The 16,791-nt window shown below is 39.3% G+C and overlaps 1 protein-coding gene across 2 annotated transcripts; it reads right to left on the reverse strand.

Moving 5' to 3' along the window:
* Positions 1–8: 8 nt before the first annotated feature.
* plcd4b (phospholipase C, delta 4b) lies at positions 9–15,885 on the reverse strand. Of its 2 annotated transcripts, XM_023270168.3 has the most exons (15): positions 15,770–15,885; positions 15,417–15,575; positions 12,971–13,199; positions 12,580–12,709; positions 11,976–12,207; positions 10,879–11,080; positions 9,994–10,138; positions 9,055–9,207; positions 7,350–7,514; positions 5,489–5,639; positions 5,176–5,292; positions 4,261–4,439; positions 3,971–4,103; positions 2,739–2,888; positions 9–1,366 (listed from the first exon to the last, which is right to left on the reverse strand). In XM_023270168.3, the coding sequence occupies exons 1-15, from the start codon at positions 15,786–15,788 to the stop codon at positions 1,266–1,268; spliced, it is 2,265 nt and encodes a 754-aa protein (XP_023125936.1). In that variant the 5' UTR covers positions 15,789–15,885; the 3' UTR covers positions 9–1,265. The 2 variants fall into 2 exon arrangements, with proteins under 2 accessions (XP_023125936.1, XP_054871151.1); XM_055015176.1 differs by lacking the exon at positions 5,176–5,292.
* Between the last annotated feature and the right edge of the window lie 906 nt (positions 15,886–16,791).

Consider the following 16,791-nt stretch of genomic DNA (forward strand, 5'->3'; position numbering starts at 1 on the left):
GCCAGAAATGTTTGGAAATGTGGTATTTATTTGTTCAGAACATGTGTTGCATCTATTTACAGGCTTATATACACACATACTTCTACATCATACACAACATAACCTTGTAAAATGTTCATAAATAGAACTTAGTCAAGCAGGTACTTGGCAGCTGAACAGCGGATTAACCAGCATGATGCAAAGCTCCGAGTACACTGTAGTTGCAGATTTCTAATACTGATTTTTGGCAAGTGTTTCACATCATTACATTTTAAAACCATGAACCGTAGACTTTCAACACTGTTATATTTAGGCATTCTGAACATGCAGCAGTCCTTCAGGTTCTCTCACATTCTCTGACTAAAAGTATTTAAAAGCTTTTTTTAAAAGTGTCATAAATGTAGAATTGCACATATTTGACATAAAAACAAATAAATACAAGCAGACATCTTACCCTACTTTTTTTCATACTAAGTTGTCCTACTTCTTGGTGACTTTGCTTGGTCATAAAGGAAATCAACCCTGTCGTGTCACAGCCAATTAAAACTAGGGTAGGCAGTATTTTTTCTTCTCAAAGAAAATCCATATTGGTATCATTGGGCAAAAAAATTCATACTAACGTTTCAGCATATTAGTAACTAAACTCCCCTGCCAATCACAGATCTTTTACCTGATCAGGCGAGAGAGGGAAAGTTGGCTTTTAGCTTGGCTTTCTTTTCTGCAGGTGAAGCACATGCCTGAGTGGGGGGAGGATCTTAGAAGAGAAAGGGGACAGCATAGACTAAATAAAAGAAGACAGATGATTTATAAACTGCGTATCACTCAGTTTTAAAGAGCAACTGAGATCATAAACTCATTAGGAGAACATTTTGCTAAAGTTTCCCTTTCCAACCTGGAGGCTACATCTGTCTTTTGTTAATCTTCACTTAATCTTTCTACAGTCCCTGGGGGACAGCGAAGAGCTTCAAGGAGAGGGCTGTATATTTTTAAATTTTAGTGTTTTTATTTGTTCCCTTTTCCAGATTCCTGCCTACTGCAGCTTTAATGATTCTATATAGTTGATTAAATCAATTTGCATAGACAACTCCTGTTTCATTAATACTGAAAATCACCCAAAAGTCTAATTTCTGACATGTTACTTGTTGCTTCACTGTCTGGAGTTTAAGTACTTCAGTTTGGCAGATACTTCAAGCTCGTATTAAAGTACTGGTGCTTGCTATTCACAGCCTCGTCAGGTTTATGGAAACACCGGACTTGTGAGCACCACTGGCTTCACATGCTTACATTTAACTTCCTGATGTGAGCTCTGAAATGCTGATGTTAACAAAGAGCGAAGAGGGAGGGATAACCGTTCCATCTTTAGAGAGTAGATGTATGTGACGGTAACCTTGAAAGAAGAAGAAGATTTAGGTTTGAATTAGTTTATCAACAGAGTTGTGCTGAGTCTACAGGCATGTAGCATTAGACACAATGTAACACTTTACCTACACTACCGTTGAAAAGTTTGGGGTCATCCAGACAATTTCAAGTTGTCCATGAAAACACACACTTTTATACATGTGCTAACATAATTGCACAAGGGTTTTCTAATCATCAGTTATTCAGATTCAGAAAACTTTTTTGTGCCCAAGGGGCAATTAAAAAGGCACGTAGAGCAGGCAGTGCAACAATGACGTAATATTTAAGAAATAGAGATAAATATATATACGTCTATAGTAAGTAATATAGGAATATGAATAAAAACAAGACAGCTGTACCCCTATGTAGATATTCCATTAAAAATCAGTCATTTCCAGCTAGAATAGTCATTTACCACATTAATAATCTCAAGACTGTATTTCTTATTCATTTAATGTTATATTCATTGGGGAAAAAGCAGCTTTTCTTTCAAAAATAAAGGCATTTCTAAGTGACCTCAAACATTTGAATGGTAGTGTAGGTAGTAGTGAGATGTAACACTGGTGTTCTATATGCTCTGTCCTACTTGTAGAAGAAGTTTTCAGATCCTTTCTTGAATAGATGTAAGGTAAAAACACTCCATTACAAAGAAAAGTCCTGCAAGAAATATCTTACCTAAGTAAGTACTAGCAGCAAAAAGTAGTGATAGTGTTACAGTAAAAGTTCTGGTTTGGTTAATGTGACACCTTTAGATTATTAATAGTAAAGCATCCGTGTGTCAGCAGCATGTTACTGTTGTAGTTAGAACAGTAACATGCTACTAGAAGTACATCCAGTTTTATACATAATTTATATATAATACACATACATAAGACATCTGAAGGCTCATTTCATGATTAATGGGTAAAGAAAGAAAGAAAAAAGATCTGATTTACAGGTCTAATTTCAGCTTTTCTGCTGTCTTTGATTTCTGGTGAGATATTGGATCATTTGAACATGTATATAAATGACCATGTCAGGAGTTTGGAGGGAAAAATCACTATTTGGTGGAGCTGTTTACTCAGCGATGTCTGTAATTTGAGCCCGACTACACTCTGCTTTTTGTAAGAAGTCAAAAAAGTTGCAATTATGTGTTATGTTTTAATAGCTTGTTACATTATTCAAATCTTCATATTGAAAGTGACTGAAGCTGTGGGATAAATTAAATAGATTAGCAAGTACAATATTTCCCTATGAACTGTGGTGGACTGGAAATATAAAGTAGCATAAAATGGAAACACTCAAGTCAAGTACAAATACCTCAAAGTTGTACCTAAGTACAGTACTTGAGTAAAAGTACTTTTCACCAGTGCTCTGCTTACCTGCTTGGATGCATGTAAAGGGAAGAGTGAACTGTCCTATGAAGTCGTTCCTCGAGGCCTTGTCATAGTCCTCCACCAGAAAGCGAACCAGCGCCAGCTCAGGAGTGTGGATGACGAAATTTAGAGTTTCATTCCACACTGGGTTAAAACCTGCAGGTAGAGGGCAGCAAAACACTGAAAATAAGCAGCTGGGCTGTAACTTTTTACATCCAAATTCCTTTTTTTAAAAAAATTTTCTCACTAATGGTAGTCCTACACTACTGTTCAAAAGTTTGGGTTTCACCCAGACAATTCCATGTTTTCCATGAAAACTCACACTCTTATTCATGTGCTAGCATAACTGCACAAGAGTTTTCTAATCATCAATTAGTCTTTCAACACCATTAGCTAACACAATGTAGCATTAGAACAGAGACCAGAGAAGAAAATGAAGGAGGAGTAGGAGGACATGGAGAGGAAACTGAGGGAGGAGGAGGAGAAGAGCAAGAATAAGGACACTGAGGGTGATGAGGAGGACGAGGAAGACAATGAGGAAGATGGTGGGGAGGAGGATGAGGAGGCAGAGGGTAAGCAAGGTGAGGAAGATGCTGGGACAGAAGAGGAGGATGTCAAATGGAAGGACGAGTTGTAAAGGAGAGGGGCTGGTTGATGGACTGCTGTGTGCTCCTCTTCTAAACTAACCACAGAAAATCGGCAAAAGCCCTCTGGACTCTGGCCTTTCTTACAGCAGCCTTTTATTCAGGTCTAGGAATGGGGAAGAGGTGAAAAATAGGGTCAGATCAGATATATTTTTTATTGATCCTCTTGTTGCTTTTTAAAACTTTCATATTAGAGAAGGAGAAGGGTTTACATGTTGTTTTTCCTTCTGTTTGTTCGTCTGCTTCAGTTGTAAGATTTCTAATTTAAGGTGATTTACTGCACATTGCAGGTGTCATGGTGTGTGTGCGTCCTGCAGTTACTCAGAGAGCCAATTCATTTTCATGTTTTTCCTTTGTGGGGATGTCCAGACCCCTATGTAGATATTCCAATAAAAATCAGCCCTTTCCAGCTAGAATAGTCATTTACCACATTAACAATGTCTAGACTGTATTTCTGATTCATTTAATGTTATCTTCATTGACAAAAATTGCTTTTCTTTCAAACATAAGGATATTTCGAAGTGACCCTAAACTTTTGAACGGTCGTGTATCTTCTAAGCATCTCTGTTAAAGAAATACTGATAATTCTCTCACCATTGTTGTTAATGTGACTGGTCTCTTCCTTGGCCTGGTCCTGTGGTACTCCGTAGATTTCCACTCTGACCAGTGGGTCCACAATAGAGCCCTCTTTCTGATTCACCTTTGGTAGCTGCTGCCCACTTATCACCTGATACACACAAACATATTTGCATGTTAAATAAAGAACTAATTTTCGCTACAATTTTTGTCCGAAACTCATCCTCAAATTTAGACATTTCACACACACACGGCAGCAGCTATCCACTGCAATCATGAACCACTTTGGCTCCCATGTAGTTTCATACCTGTATGGATAAACGCAGGGGTTTGTAGCCTTGGCGCCCCTCAGGTTTCTCTGGACTGAACTGGGAGGTGGCGTCTCTCATGAACTCAGGCTTGAGGACGAAACCGCAGCAGCCGTTCTGCCTGAACAGCCCGTCATTCAGATCCATTTCCAGACCAGCTGTCTGAAAGTTCAGAGCCACTTTGGGAGGGAAATAATGAAATTTACTTTGGCTGACTGTATCACGTTATTTCCCAGACTCAATCTATTTATCTATAAATATTAAATTGCATAAGACTTCAGTTCAGAGCGGAGTCCATGTGACAGGATGCAGCTGACCTGTCACACTCTATCAGCTACATGGCTGAGGTTTTTGCAGACGGAAGTGGAAGTAGCACAAGGGCAGTTAGTCCACACAGGTGACAGAAATGTGTTTGGATTTAATGGGTTTGTGTGGCAAATTTTTGATTCTAACTGATGTCATTTCCAGACTCAAATTGCTACATCTATGAGGTATAGCTGCAAAAATTAATTTAATTAATTAATTAATTAATTAATTAATTAATTAATTAATTAATTAATAATTTTTTAGATTAGTTCTCAACTATTAAATTAATTGCCACCTATTTTGATAATCGAATTATCCATTTAAGTAGTTTTTCAGCTTGGTACATCTGAACTTTTCCTTTTTTTTAAACTCCTTTATGTCATGTATTCATATCTTTGGATTGTGGACAAAACAAAACATTTTATGTCACCTTGGGTTTGGGAAATTCTGATCAACATTTTACACCGATTTCTAACATTTTATAGACAAAACTACTAACCAATTGAAAAAGAAAACAGCTGACAGTGTGGCTGTGGACATCATCATACAAGACATGTGATTTTAAATGAAACACTTTGTTTAATCAGCAGAGGGCGACACTCTGCTCACCTATCTGACAGCCCATACTCCATATCTCCTGCGGGTTGTAGTTGGAAGAGTCTGTCCTGAGGCCGCTGGGGTAGATCCTGCTCAGCTGCCGTGTGTTATACTGAACAAAATCTGTCCCTGGAGAAAGATTTGAACAGTGCAATGTACTTATGTTGCACGAACACGAACAGAGAAACCTACCTGCTCCTTCACTTGTAACACAGATACGGCTACAATTTATATAATAATACATTATAAGCCCATACACTGTAGTACACGTGTATAAGCATTACAGTCATTTCAGACAAACTCTGTTCAATCATGTTCATTGTACCTGCTTCCTTAACAAGCTTCTTGGCCTTGGATTCAGAGAATGAAGACATCTCGTAGCATTTAGCATGAGACCGAGCATGCTCAAAGCCGTGAAAGTGGACGCTTTTACAGTAAACCACCAAGTCTGACAGCTCCCTGGACAATTTGGACTTCTACAGAGGAGGAAAACAAAACACAGCATTGTTTAACAAATAAATCCTATTCCCATCACCAAACCACTGGTACTTTGCTTAACACTAAAGTTAAATGAAAAGGTTGAAAATTAACAACACAGTTGAAACCAACTGTACAAATGTCTGAAATTGTCCTTAAAAAAACAGTGCAAACTATTGACTACCTGCTATAGTATTAGATGCTTGTTGTATTTATATGTTATACTGGGGAGTGACTGAAGTAATTATCATTAATGTATTTATGTATTTATTTATTTATTAGTAAGACATGCATTAGTAAGACATAGTTAGCTCTTAACCTTTCTTATATACTATATTCAGTGTTATTTGTTTATATGTATATTGTCATTTTTGCAACTGTCTCTGGAGGCCTTTAGGATCTATAATAACAGAGACTCATTTCATTCAATGTCCACAGTCCTGACAGAGGAGAGACTCATTTGATGGTGACTTTCAATGTGAGTGTCTGTGTTGTGAGCAGATATTCTATGATGTTTTGCTATAGTTGTTATGAAGCATTCTGTTTATTCATCAGGTCTCTTTTTCACAGCCTATATAAATGTATCTCAGCAGGTTCGTCTAAAGAAGCAACTTGCAAAACTTTGGAGATGTTTTTGGGAAGCATGGTCTGTCTTTATAGCAAATCATTTTCCTGATGAAGCTGTAGTACCAAAACATGAATAAATGTATTTTTGCAAATTACACAGTGTCCAGAAGTGTGTTTTCAACTTTTGGTCTTTAATTGAAATAAAATAGCAAATAAATATTTGAATGAAATAAAAAGAAGTTGTATATTTTCCTTGAAAAATAACTGCCAAGGCATTCTTGACCCTGTAATTTAGTGTTGACTATATAATGAATTGTTAAATTACTGTTTATATTAAATGAAAAAGTGAAGATAATATGTGAATATGTCAGCATTAGTAAGAAAGTAAGAAAATACAGTCAAACTTGGGCTCTCACAATCGGATAATGGATTATTGCTAAAAGAATTCACAATAAAGATAATATTGTAACCGATTCTGTAACCACAACAGTAGATGGTTATGGATTATTTGCATCGCCTTGACTTTATTGTCTTTAGTATTTAATTACTCGCCAACCATTCACAGTATAATACTGCTTAATTAAAAAGCCACTAAGAATTCATGGTACAAGTCTAGGATTTCCTTGATTTCTCTCTCTGTGTCCCACCAACTCTAATCAGATTATAAAACAACAAATGCTTCCAGTTAATCTCTCATCGCCCTGCAGGGAAATGCTGGAGCTGCATGGGATAATCCACTTTAAGTGTGAAATGAACACTTCCTAAGCACTACTTTGAAGAAAACGTGTCGTTGGTTAACTTGCCCACTTAAATACAAAGTGCATCATTAGGTCTCTTCACACTTGGCTGAGAAGAACATTGGATGCTGTTTCTCACTTCAGTATCTTTCTCGTGTATCTGTCTTCTGAATATCTGTGTCCTGTTTCTTTCCACTATCTCCCGTCCTTAAGTCCAGAGTCGCCTCTCTGTCTCTCCTGTCCCAACCCAGTTTCCTGTCTCTGCTGTACTATCAAGAACCATTCACTCCTGTCCTGCTTCTCTATCTCCTCAGATATCATTCGCCGTCTCTGCTTCCTATCTTTCTTCATTCCTCCTCTGAGATAAGCTGTACAGGCCTAACAATGCTGAAATGAATGAGGTACCTTGTGTTTCTTGTTCGCAGCAGGTGGATCTTCTGTACAGGGGCTCTCAGGATCACCGTTGGCCATCTCCTCATCATCACTAACTTCATCTGTCAGAGTTTCATCAAGGCACTGTTCCAGACCACCAATCTTCTTGGCTTTCAGCAAAATCTTTCCTTTCAATTCCTGTAATGAGCCCCAAAGAGATCATAAGAGCGATATGTCTACATGTGGTACCCACTTGTTTGTTCAGCTCTAGATGTTTTCTATTCATTTGTAAGTCTGATGAGGATGTGATCAGTTTAATTAATACAAAAACATAGATAAATCACATATTATTCCAAATGTCAGTAGAAATTGCTAAGTTTTGGAATGTAGGATGGATGAGCAGAATGAATTGAATGAAAACTGAGATGTCTTCAATACGTAGACTGCTCATGAAGATATTCCATCTTCTTGCACTGTGTTGTCTCCTAACTAAATGCAGCACTGTAACTCTATTTAATTGGTTCAATCCTCAGTGGAAATCCTCACAGCATTTATCTGCCATTACTATAAGTTAGCATTGATTGTTCTAAGAGCTCTAATGGTTCGGAACTTATACTAGTGCTTTTAGGATCAGTGTGTGATGGATAACAAGACACAACCTGACCATTAATCTTTAAAATGTCTCGATCCAAAGTTTGTCTCAGATAAGTTGTTTGAGATTGTCTGAAAACTTCTTTTTCCTCATCACTTAATGGAAAACAACTATGAACAATGTAATAGTGTGGGTGACAAATGAACATTGCCACAATGGAGGTTTTGTATGCAAACTGAGAGCTGCTCTCTTCCAATAAAGCACAGCAGCTCTGCCAGTGGTTCAGTGAGGCTGTGCTTTGAGCTAAATGCTAATATCAGCAGTGATCATATTAGCATGCCGATGTTTAGCGGTAAAATGTTTACCATGTTCGTCATCTGTCGAGTATGTTAGCATGTTAACATTTGCTACATTAGCAATACAACAACTTGCCATTGTGAAGTGCAGAGTAGTTTTATTGTGTTTGAGTAAAGCTGTAGGTGAGCTGGTGTGCTCAAGCTGCAGCAAATGTGGAGGGGTGGGTGGGGAGAGAGGCAAGGACTTCATAGGTCTGCGCATTCTGGAGGAAACAACAGTGCAACGTAACAACTAAACCATTTTAAGGCAAGAAGGGATTCTGTTCGTGGAAGGAAAAAAAACTTCTAAATATGTAAGTTTGAGGCACAGAGATGAATTTTTAGGGGTTAAATCAACAACCAGAGCGAGACTTTGATCTCAATGTTAGAAAGACTCCTTGTCATGGATGGATTACTTAACATGCTACTGGACCCCAGGATCTGTGTCCACGTATGAAGTGTGAAGAGAACTACAGTATTTATTGCTGGAAAAAGATATACAAAACTAATACCAACTAGAAAAGATCTTTGTCAGTCAGAGGGTCTTTCTTGTAAAAAGGAGGATATCTGTTCTTCTCCTTGTCCACTGGCCCATTATGTCATAATCCATCTATGCTCCGTTGATTTTGACTAGTGATGTAAAATTAAATTACTTTCAGGCTTGACTTCATAGTAATAGCAAACATTCCCAATTTAAAGAAAAATGGTCAATAAATTCATACATTTATGGCATTTGTGTGACTTCATCAGTCCCATGGTGCTTCCTGCTGCACATCTGGCTAAAAATAAGTGAACTCAGACTGATTCTAACCTGTGGAGAAGGCAGCTGTTGAGGGACCTGTCCATCCAGCAGGGTGGTCAGCAGCGAGTCACCCAGGATTTGGCTGAGGTGTCGGGCCATAACCGTCTGCTGCTCCACACCACAGTGATTCTCCAGGGACAGGATGACAGGGAAGTCTGACGCCTAGCAAACAAGTAATGCTCTTAAAATGAACAAGTAGCTGTTATGTGTGTTTTTTCTCTTATATGTAGTGAAATTCTAGCAAACTCTGTTGTAAAAGTCATTGCAAGCAGTTCAGCAGTATTGCTCTGAGTTTCCATTAACTCTAAGTTTCCAGAATCCTCCAAAACATTTTCTTCATCAGATCTTCCTAAAGCCGACTAGGAAAGTTTGAGTCGGGTAAAACAGAGAAGTGGAGACACATGAGAAGTTCCTGGTTGTCTTCCATCTGGGTCAGTCAGCAGGGGTACATGTGATTCCAGAGGCAGGGAAGGTCACCAACTACTCCATCTGGGCTTTACTCTTCTCTGGGCACACAGACAGCGCTGTACACGTAAATTACATCTGCGCTCAAAGCTTTGTTTGCTCTGTACCAAAACCACATTGATTCAGTTAATGTCAGTGGTGTGTAACCATGCATGCTGTTTGTGTTTTCATGGTTTAAGTTTTTAGGTATCTGTGTCAGACATATGTGTGGCTACTCCAACACATTAGAGGTTAATGGAATTTCATTACTGCTCTGCTTTATCCGATTAACACTGTGCCCATTGTTCTGCATAAACAGCAGACTATTTCTTCTGTTTCGGGGCAAACAGTGCAGAAGTGATGTGCACAGATTACTCAAAGTGACTGGAAAACGGAAAGACTTAAGTGGACTGCATGGCTGGATATCAGTGGAGGTGAAAGATAAAATATGTGTATTGGAGTGAGCCAGGGGTTTATAATCATATAGTTCCACACGCTGCCCACCTTGAAGGCATATTCTTTGACCGTTGAAACGACATCTTTGAAGAGGATTTTTGAAGTCAGAGTGTGGCCATGATATACAACAGGCTCCCCATCACTGCCATCCCAGCAGTCCACCTCTACACAACGGCAGCCTCTCTTCAGGGCTCTACACACACAGACACACACTTATTTGTTTCATTTAACACATAAAAAGGCAATTCCATCAATGAATTTTCAGCAAAAAAAAAACTTGATCTATCACATTGTCTGTAACAAATATATTGTGGGAAAAATAGGAAAACCCTCATGGTATATCTCTTCAAAAGGAAAAAAATTCAAAGCTGTTGTTTGCAGCATAACACGAATTTCTTCGTCAGCTTAGCTTTTATCTATCACTATACAGATTTTTGATATAATTTAGTGGTATCGTCTAATCTCTCTAGCTGTCGTTTTATTGTCCTACAATCCAATTCCTTACACTACCATTCAAAAGCTTGGGGTCACTTAGAAATGTCCATAATTTTGAAAGAAAAGTCATTTTTTCAATGAAGATAACATTAAATAATTCAGAAATACATCCTAGACATTGTTAATGTGGTAAATGACTATTCTAGCTGGAAACGGCTGATTTTTAATGGAATATCTCCATAGAGGTACAGAGGCCCATTTCCAGCAACCATCACTCCTGTGTTCTAATGCTACATTGTGTTAGTTAATGGTGTTGAAAGGCTAACTGATGATTAGAAAACCCTTGTGCAATTATGCTAGCACATGAATAAAAATGTCAGTTTTGGAAAACAAGAAATTATCTGAGTGACCGAAACTTTTGAACTGTGGTGTGTGAGTCATTTACAAAGTCTTTCTCCTGTGTTTGCCCTGTGTGTGGTGTATTCATTCGGCCCTCACTGGATGTAAGCCTCCAAGCTGCTCTGTCCTCGCAGCTGGTCCTCCAGGAGGTAGGTGTTGTGAGAGGAGGAGATGAAGTAGTGGCTGAGTGGCTGGCTCATGTCCTGGTAAAGATTCTGATGCTCTGGATTGAATATGGAGCCCTCCTGGGAGCACAGGTACATCTGGAAGCCATCTAAGGACATGGCGCCCTGCTTCAAGGCTGCAGAGGGAGAGATACAGATGGAGGTTACCATACTGAGGCTGTTTTCATCCCACTGAAAAAGGCATCGCTATTACGCCTCGTAAAATAAACAAAATACAGAATTTTTTTTAAAAAGAAAATTAATAATACTGGAAGAAAATTGTATTTTTTTTAAAAATTTGAGCAGTTCATAGGACGCAACAACAGAATTGCTTTCTCTTTTTTTGGCTTTTATCAGTGAAAATTAATAAGAATGAATTGATTTTATATGCAGTCACTGCTAAAGTTTATGTTGCATTTTAGTACTGATGATCAAAAATTAGTTGGAAAAATATCTGCATATCAGACAGAAATCCAGTATCGTGCATCACTAGTCCAAACATTTATGGTTCCCAGAGAATGCAGCTTGCTGAGTTTGGTAATCAGTTACACTTTACTCCTGCGCCATCAGCAGATTGATCACTGGCTTTGAATCCAATATCTTAACAGTTACTGGGTGGATGACAATAGAATTCTACAGATACCTAAAAAAAAATCCCTTGAGGACAGAGTCTAATGGCTTTGATAATCTTAGATTGCCACTATTAGTATATTGTTGTTTGCCTTAATCTCAAATAATAGCTTTGCTTAAGCTATAGGACTGCAGACTATTTGCCTTGTTAGTGTACATGTCCAAAAAAAAAGTACAAGAGCTAATACAATAGGAAAATTTACTCTTGTTTATAAAGATAGTCTTTTCAACTCTGAGTACAACTGCCCGATTTTCAGAGTGGAGAATATTACATAAATCATATGTGGCTGTATTTTAAAGCAGTTGTGCAACAGAGCAACACCACTTGAGGTTCTGTCTGTCTTCTAAATGTGCACATGACTGAAGATGTAAATGAGGATGCTCCACTGTCACCATGGTTACCTGTCTCAGATGGTTCATAGCGGTCGATCAGTTCCTTGGCGTGCTGGGCGCTCTGCTCTCCCTCCTGCTGTTCCATCCTCAGGAAGTTCTCCAGCTCCTCCAACATCAGCTTCTCTCCATCCCCAGAGTAGTCCTGGAACACCTTCCACACTTCATCCCTCTGAGTCAGCATCTTATAGAAGTAGACAAACTGCTCGATTTCCAAAGAGTCACTCTCTGACTTGTCGGCCATCTGTGGAAATATAAGGATCGTATGCTTGTTGCATTTAAAAAAAAAAACATGTAATATACAAATATTTAACTTTCTATGTGTCATATTTTGGTCTTAAAATATGCTGTATGGTCAGAAACCTTGAAACAAACACTAAACCAAAGAAGACCACAGGAAAAGCTGTTTCCCAGAGACTGTCAACATAGCCTGCACTAGAAGCATGTCATGTCCAAGAAAGCTGGAGCAAAGCTCTGAACCCTTAATGGCTCACTCTTGATGAGAACTAAATCAGTCCTTAAAATAACAACAGTACTGACAGTCCTTTAAATTTGTCCCAGTTTAATCAGTAATTCCGCTTAGGCTCACATTTTTATCATCAGTTCAAAAACTTACCGTGAACAGATGGAGAGCATGTTCTTCATTCATGTCAACATTCATCATCTTCAGAAGCTTCTTCACTTCTTTAAAATTCATCTTCCCATCTTTGTTCTTGTCAGCTTTCTGAAACCAGTCCCAGACCCACCTGAGAGGACGCTAAGGGAAACTCCAGAAAAGAAACTCAAACTTAAAGACTGCTATTTTTCTTTTCAGAACTTCAGAAATGCTAATACTCTCTCTAATGTAAAAGGAAAGAATGGTTTCCCCCTTCATAAGCAGACTGCTTGGAGCTTTGTTTAGAGAAGAAAAGGGATGAGTCAGTATCTGATGTCAGCCAACACCAGAAGAAACACTGCTGTTTTTCATGAAATTCCTAACTCAGTGAGCGACTGTGGTCAAAGGATACTGGTCTAGCCTCTCCTTCTCATCCATCGTCTGAGCTTTGTGGATCAGCTTGCGCACCCCCCGAATCCAGGCCTGGGCCTCCTCTGGGGAGTCAGCCACGAGGTCCAGGTTGCCTTGGCGACCGTGAAACACCAAGGTAAAGCAGAGGTCAGCAGGGAACTCCTCAGCGATGCTCAGCAGGACCTCCGACTGATGGCCTTCACGCACTGCCTCCACCTCTGTCACTGAGACTGAGATATGATCAGAGTGGGGTCACGATGAGGAAATAGTTCAGTGTTAGGAGCTTTATGCTAATTTAATTCTTTGATGCATTTCAAGTGGTTCTCTAGGTAGTTTGAAGGTATGAAGTGGGAAATTTTGCCAAAATAAACCCAATTCCAGGAACTTTGTGGCATCAAATATTAACTCCTCTCTGAAGTGGAGAAAGATTTACCACAGTCAGAGGTTTACATACTTTGCATTTGTTATTATTATTTGTTCATTTAAGAAATACATCATCAGTAATAGTAATTTTTATTTGTATTCATTTGTAATAACTGCATTGATTCTTTGTGGTCCCCATCAGAAATGCTTTCCTTGTGTTGTGAGACAGATAAGGCTGAGCTGTTTGTATAGATTCTTAGTTTTCAATGTCATGGTAATTCTGGTGCTTCAAGAAAAATCAGTTGGACTGGATTTTTATTTTCCCTCCCAAAATACATGGCCCACTAATGACCCAAGACTCACATGGCTCAAAGTTTTAATGGTGGTGAAACTGCTTAAGAGGGAACTTAGGGCACCGTTAGATGTACCTGATAAGTGGTGTTGTAGACCTCGGTTTAATGTAGATGGCCTTCTTAACTTCTTTCTCAAACCATCTGTCCAAAATGTGAGCATCACTGTCCTCAAAGGAGTGTCTCTTGCGCTTTCTATGAAGGTGCACAGGAGCTGGCTGCTTTGTGTTGAGCCATTCACTTGTGCAGTCTTTCCTTCCCAGGCAGTTTCACAGCCACCATGAGTCATGCAAGTCTTGGGTCGTTAACTGTAAGCTATGTGATTTGGGGATGTGAATAAATACCTAGCGCTCCCCAACAGTCAGTTATAACAGAGGAAGCCTCTTGGATGAGAGGTGAAACATTCTGAAGAACCAAACTAAAAATCCATTTGCTTTCTGCTGAAGCACTTAGGATAAGACTGGGCTAGGAACCACTGTGCTTGTTGGCCTTCAAGGCACATTGCTTTTAGGCTGCACAATGGATATTTGAATTTCTACTGAGGCTAGGGGGAAAGATTTGCTACCATAATCACAGATTATGAAGTGAGCTTTGGGATTTGGATTATTTATTTATTTATTTATTTATTTTTTGTAATGGCTGAGGTCCTGGGGGCAGCAGCCTGTTTTACCCAGTTGGCAATTTTAGCCTTGGCAATCAGTTTATAAGGGACTCCATTGTACTGAGATGAACTTCTTAAAGCAACTGTTAAACTCATCACATTTATGTGCTTTCTTGTTAAGAGGTAGATGACCAGACTCATATCATCTTCATGTACATGACTAAAGCATGCATAAACCGCCCAGCAGCAGTTCACAGTCATGAATAACCCTGGACATGTTTTATATTGTTTGAATATGCTAATGGAAAAAGGGGTTTTGTGTAGCCAGAAAGGAAATGTAGCTTGTGTTCAAGTTTGCTTTGTTAAAGGATTTCTTCTCCTTCATTGAATAGATTATAGTTGAAGATTAGACAGGAAGTGACTGGGAGAAAGACGGTTTACCATGCAACAAACAGACCTCTGCTGGAAATGTTGGGGGAACATGATATGCATCTTAACCGATAGACCGCTAGGACACCACTAAATTCACAATTTTAACTGGTAAAGTGACCCAAGGGAACATTAACCTGAGATACAGCATACACACATTGGCCACAACATTAAAACCACTGAAAGGGTAAATGATTCATTAGAATGCAACGTTCGACTGGGAAACCTTGAGTCCTGGCATTCATATGGATGTTACTTTGACACATTGTTTTTGCAGACCAAACACCCTCGTCAATGGCAACAGCACTTCCTAACACCAATGGGCCCCCCTAGCAGGACATCACACTCTCCCACATCACAAAAACTGCTCAGGAACCACTTGAGGAACACAACAAAGCGCTCCAGACGTTGGCCCAGTATCTAAATCTCGCAGATCCCAATCAGACCAAACAACCACAAGATGCACCAGAACAAGTCTGATCAATGAGTGCCTTATCCCGCAACCCATGGGACCCAAAGACCCATAACCTGACTGATCAGAGCTGTTTTGGCAGCATGAGAGGGGCGTTTACAATATTAAGCAGCTTGCTTTAATGTTGTAGCTGACCTGTGTAAAATGGCTTGTTTATTCATGTGACTAAACAAAGGGCTAATATGTTCGTACATTCATCTAAGCAAAGATAAATACATTCTTCTATACTTACAAGTGGAGTGACCTCTCCCCGCCCATCTTGACTTGTACCAGATTGTCAGGCCATCCTCCAGAAGCCGGAAATGCCGCTGTTTCTTCCAGGAACGAGACTTGACTTTCCTCAGAGTTGATCCTGCTATCATCACCTTCACATCTGGATCATCTTGGATACCTGTCCAAAGGTCATGAACAAATCATAACATAGACACTGCACCATCAGATGAATTAACAGTTCTCCTGCTACAAATCCAGTTAGAGCATTTCAATTTAACAGTAAACTCAACTTTCATTAAGTGTTAAAACCATAAACATATCGTAAATCATATTTATTACATCTTTGGTCTGAGTGAATAACATTTTACTCACGTGCACCTTCAGGATCCATTTCTATCCTTGACACATGCCAGTGGAAATATGCTGCTAAAAAGAAGCAGATGTCAGTGAATTCATTGTTCCAGAAACTTCTCCCTGAATCCAAACTAAATACATTTTGCAAAACCTCTTTGTTAACTTGACTGCTTCATAAACTATCTAAATAATCATCACAGGACAATATTTATCTTCACATGTACTTAGAGGGCTTGCTGTGGAGCCGATTCATAAAGATACACAAACTCAGTTCGGCTCTTTCTTGTTCAGCTCTGAGCTGGTTTCTTAGAGCAGTTGGTTCAGCATATCGTGAAGGGAATCTTGAGAGATGTTGTTAAGGAAGGACTTTACTGCTTCACTTTGCCCATGCAGGATTTCCCTGCTGATCCAGGAATGTGAAATGTCCACGCAGCACATAAAATAACCACAACCACTCTGTTGTGTTGTGGTCTAAACAGCTGGGCAGCAGGATAGTGAGAGGAGGATCTTTATTGTTAGTTTTAACTGCAGGATTTAACTTATGTTTGGCAGAAATTTGCTCAGCTCAAGTATTCTTGCGCAAAATACTGCATCCAGCAGCACTGCCATGATGTAACTATACAGCAGATTTGATCTAAGTGCCTCAGTATGTTCAGAAACACGAGCCAGCATGTAAATCTTGACACAGTGAGGGCATTAATCTTAACTCTTTCATTAGCTGGAAGAGCAGAGGCGAGTGCTGCCTGTGTGCTGACTAAGAAAACTCACACGTACTCAGCAGATTGTATGTGCTCTGCCTGGCCAGACAAAAACCAGAAGTATTTTTGATTGCTGTGAATGTTCCATCCATCCATTATCTATACACCGCTTAATCCTCACTAGGGTCGCGGGGGGTGCTGGAGCCTATCCCAGCTGACTCAGGCGAAGGCAGGGGACACCCTAGACAGGTCGCCAGTCTGTCGCAGGGCCACATACAAAGACAAACAAGCACTCTCACATTCACACCTACGGACAATTTAGAATAATCAATTAACCTCAGC

The sequence above is a fragment of the Amphiprion ocellaris genome, chromosome 11 (assembly GCF_022539595.1).
Source record: "Amphiprion ocellaris isolate individual 3 ecotype Okinawa chromosome 11, ASM2253959v1, whole genome shotgun sequence".
Lineage (NCBI taxonomy): Eukaryota > Metazoa > Chordata > Actinopteri > Pomacentridae > Amphiprion > Amphiprion ocellaris.

Bases quoted from the DNA above. Each gene is read 5' to 3' on its own strand.
- plcd4b (XM_023270168.3), bottom strand. The intron at 13,200-15,416 runs GTAAGTATAGAA...ATCATATCTCAG, and splicing joins GGGGAGAGGTCACTCCACTT to TCTCAGTGACAGAGGTGGAG. The intron at 4,104-4,260 runs GTATGAAACTAC...TGTGTGTATCAG, and splicing joins CCCTGCGTTTATCCATACAG to GTGATAAGTGGGCAGCAGCT.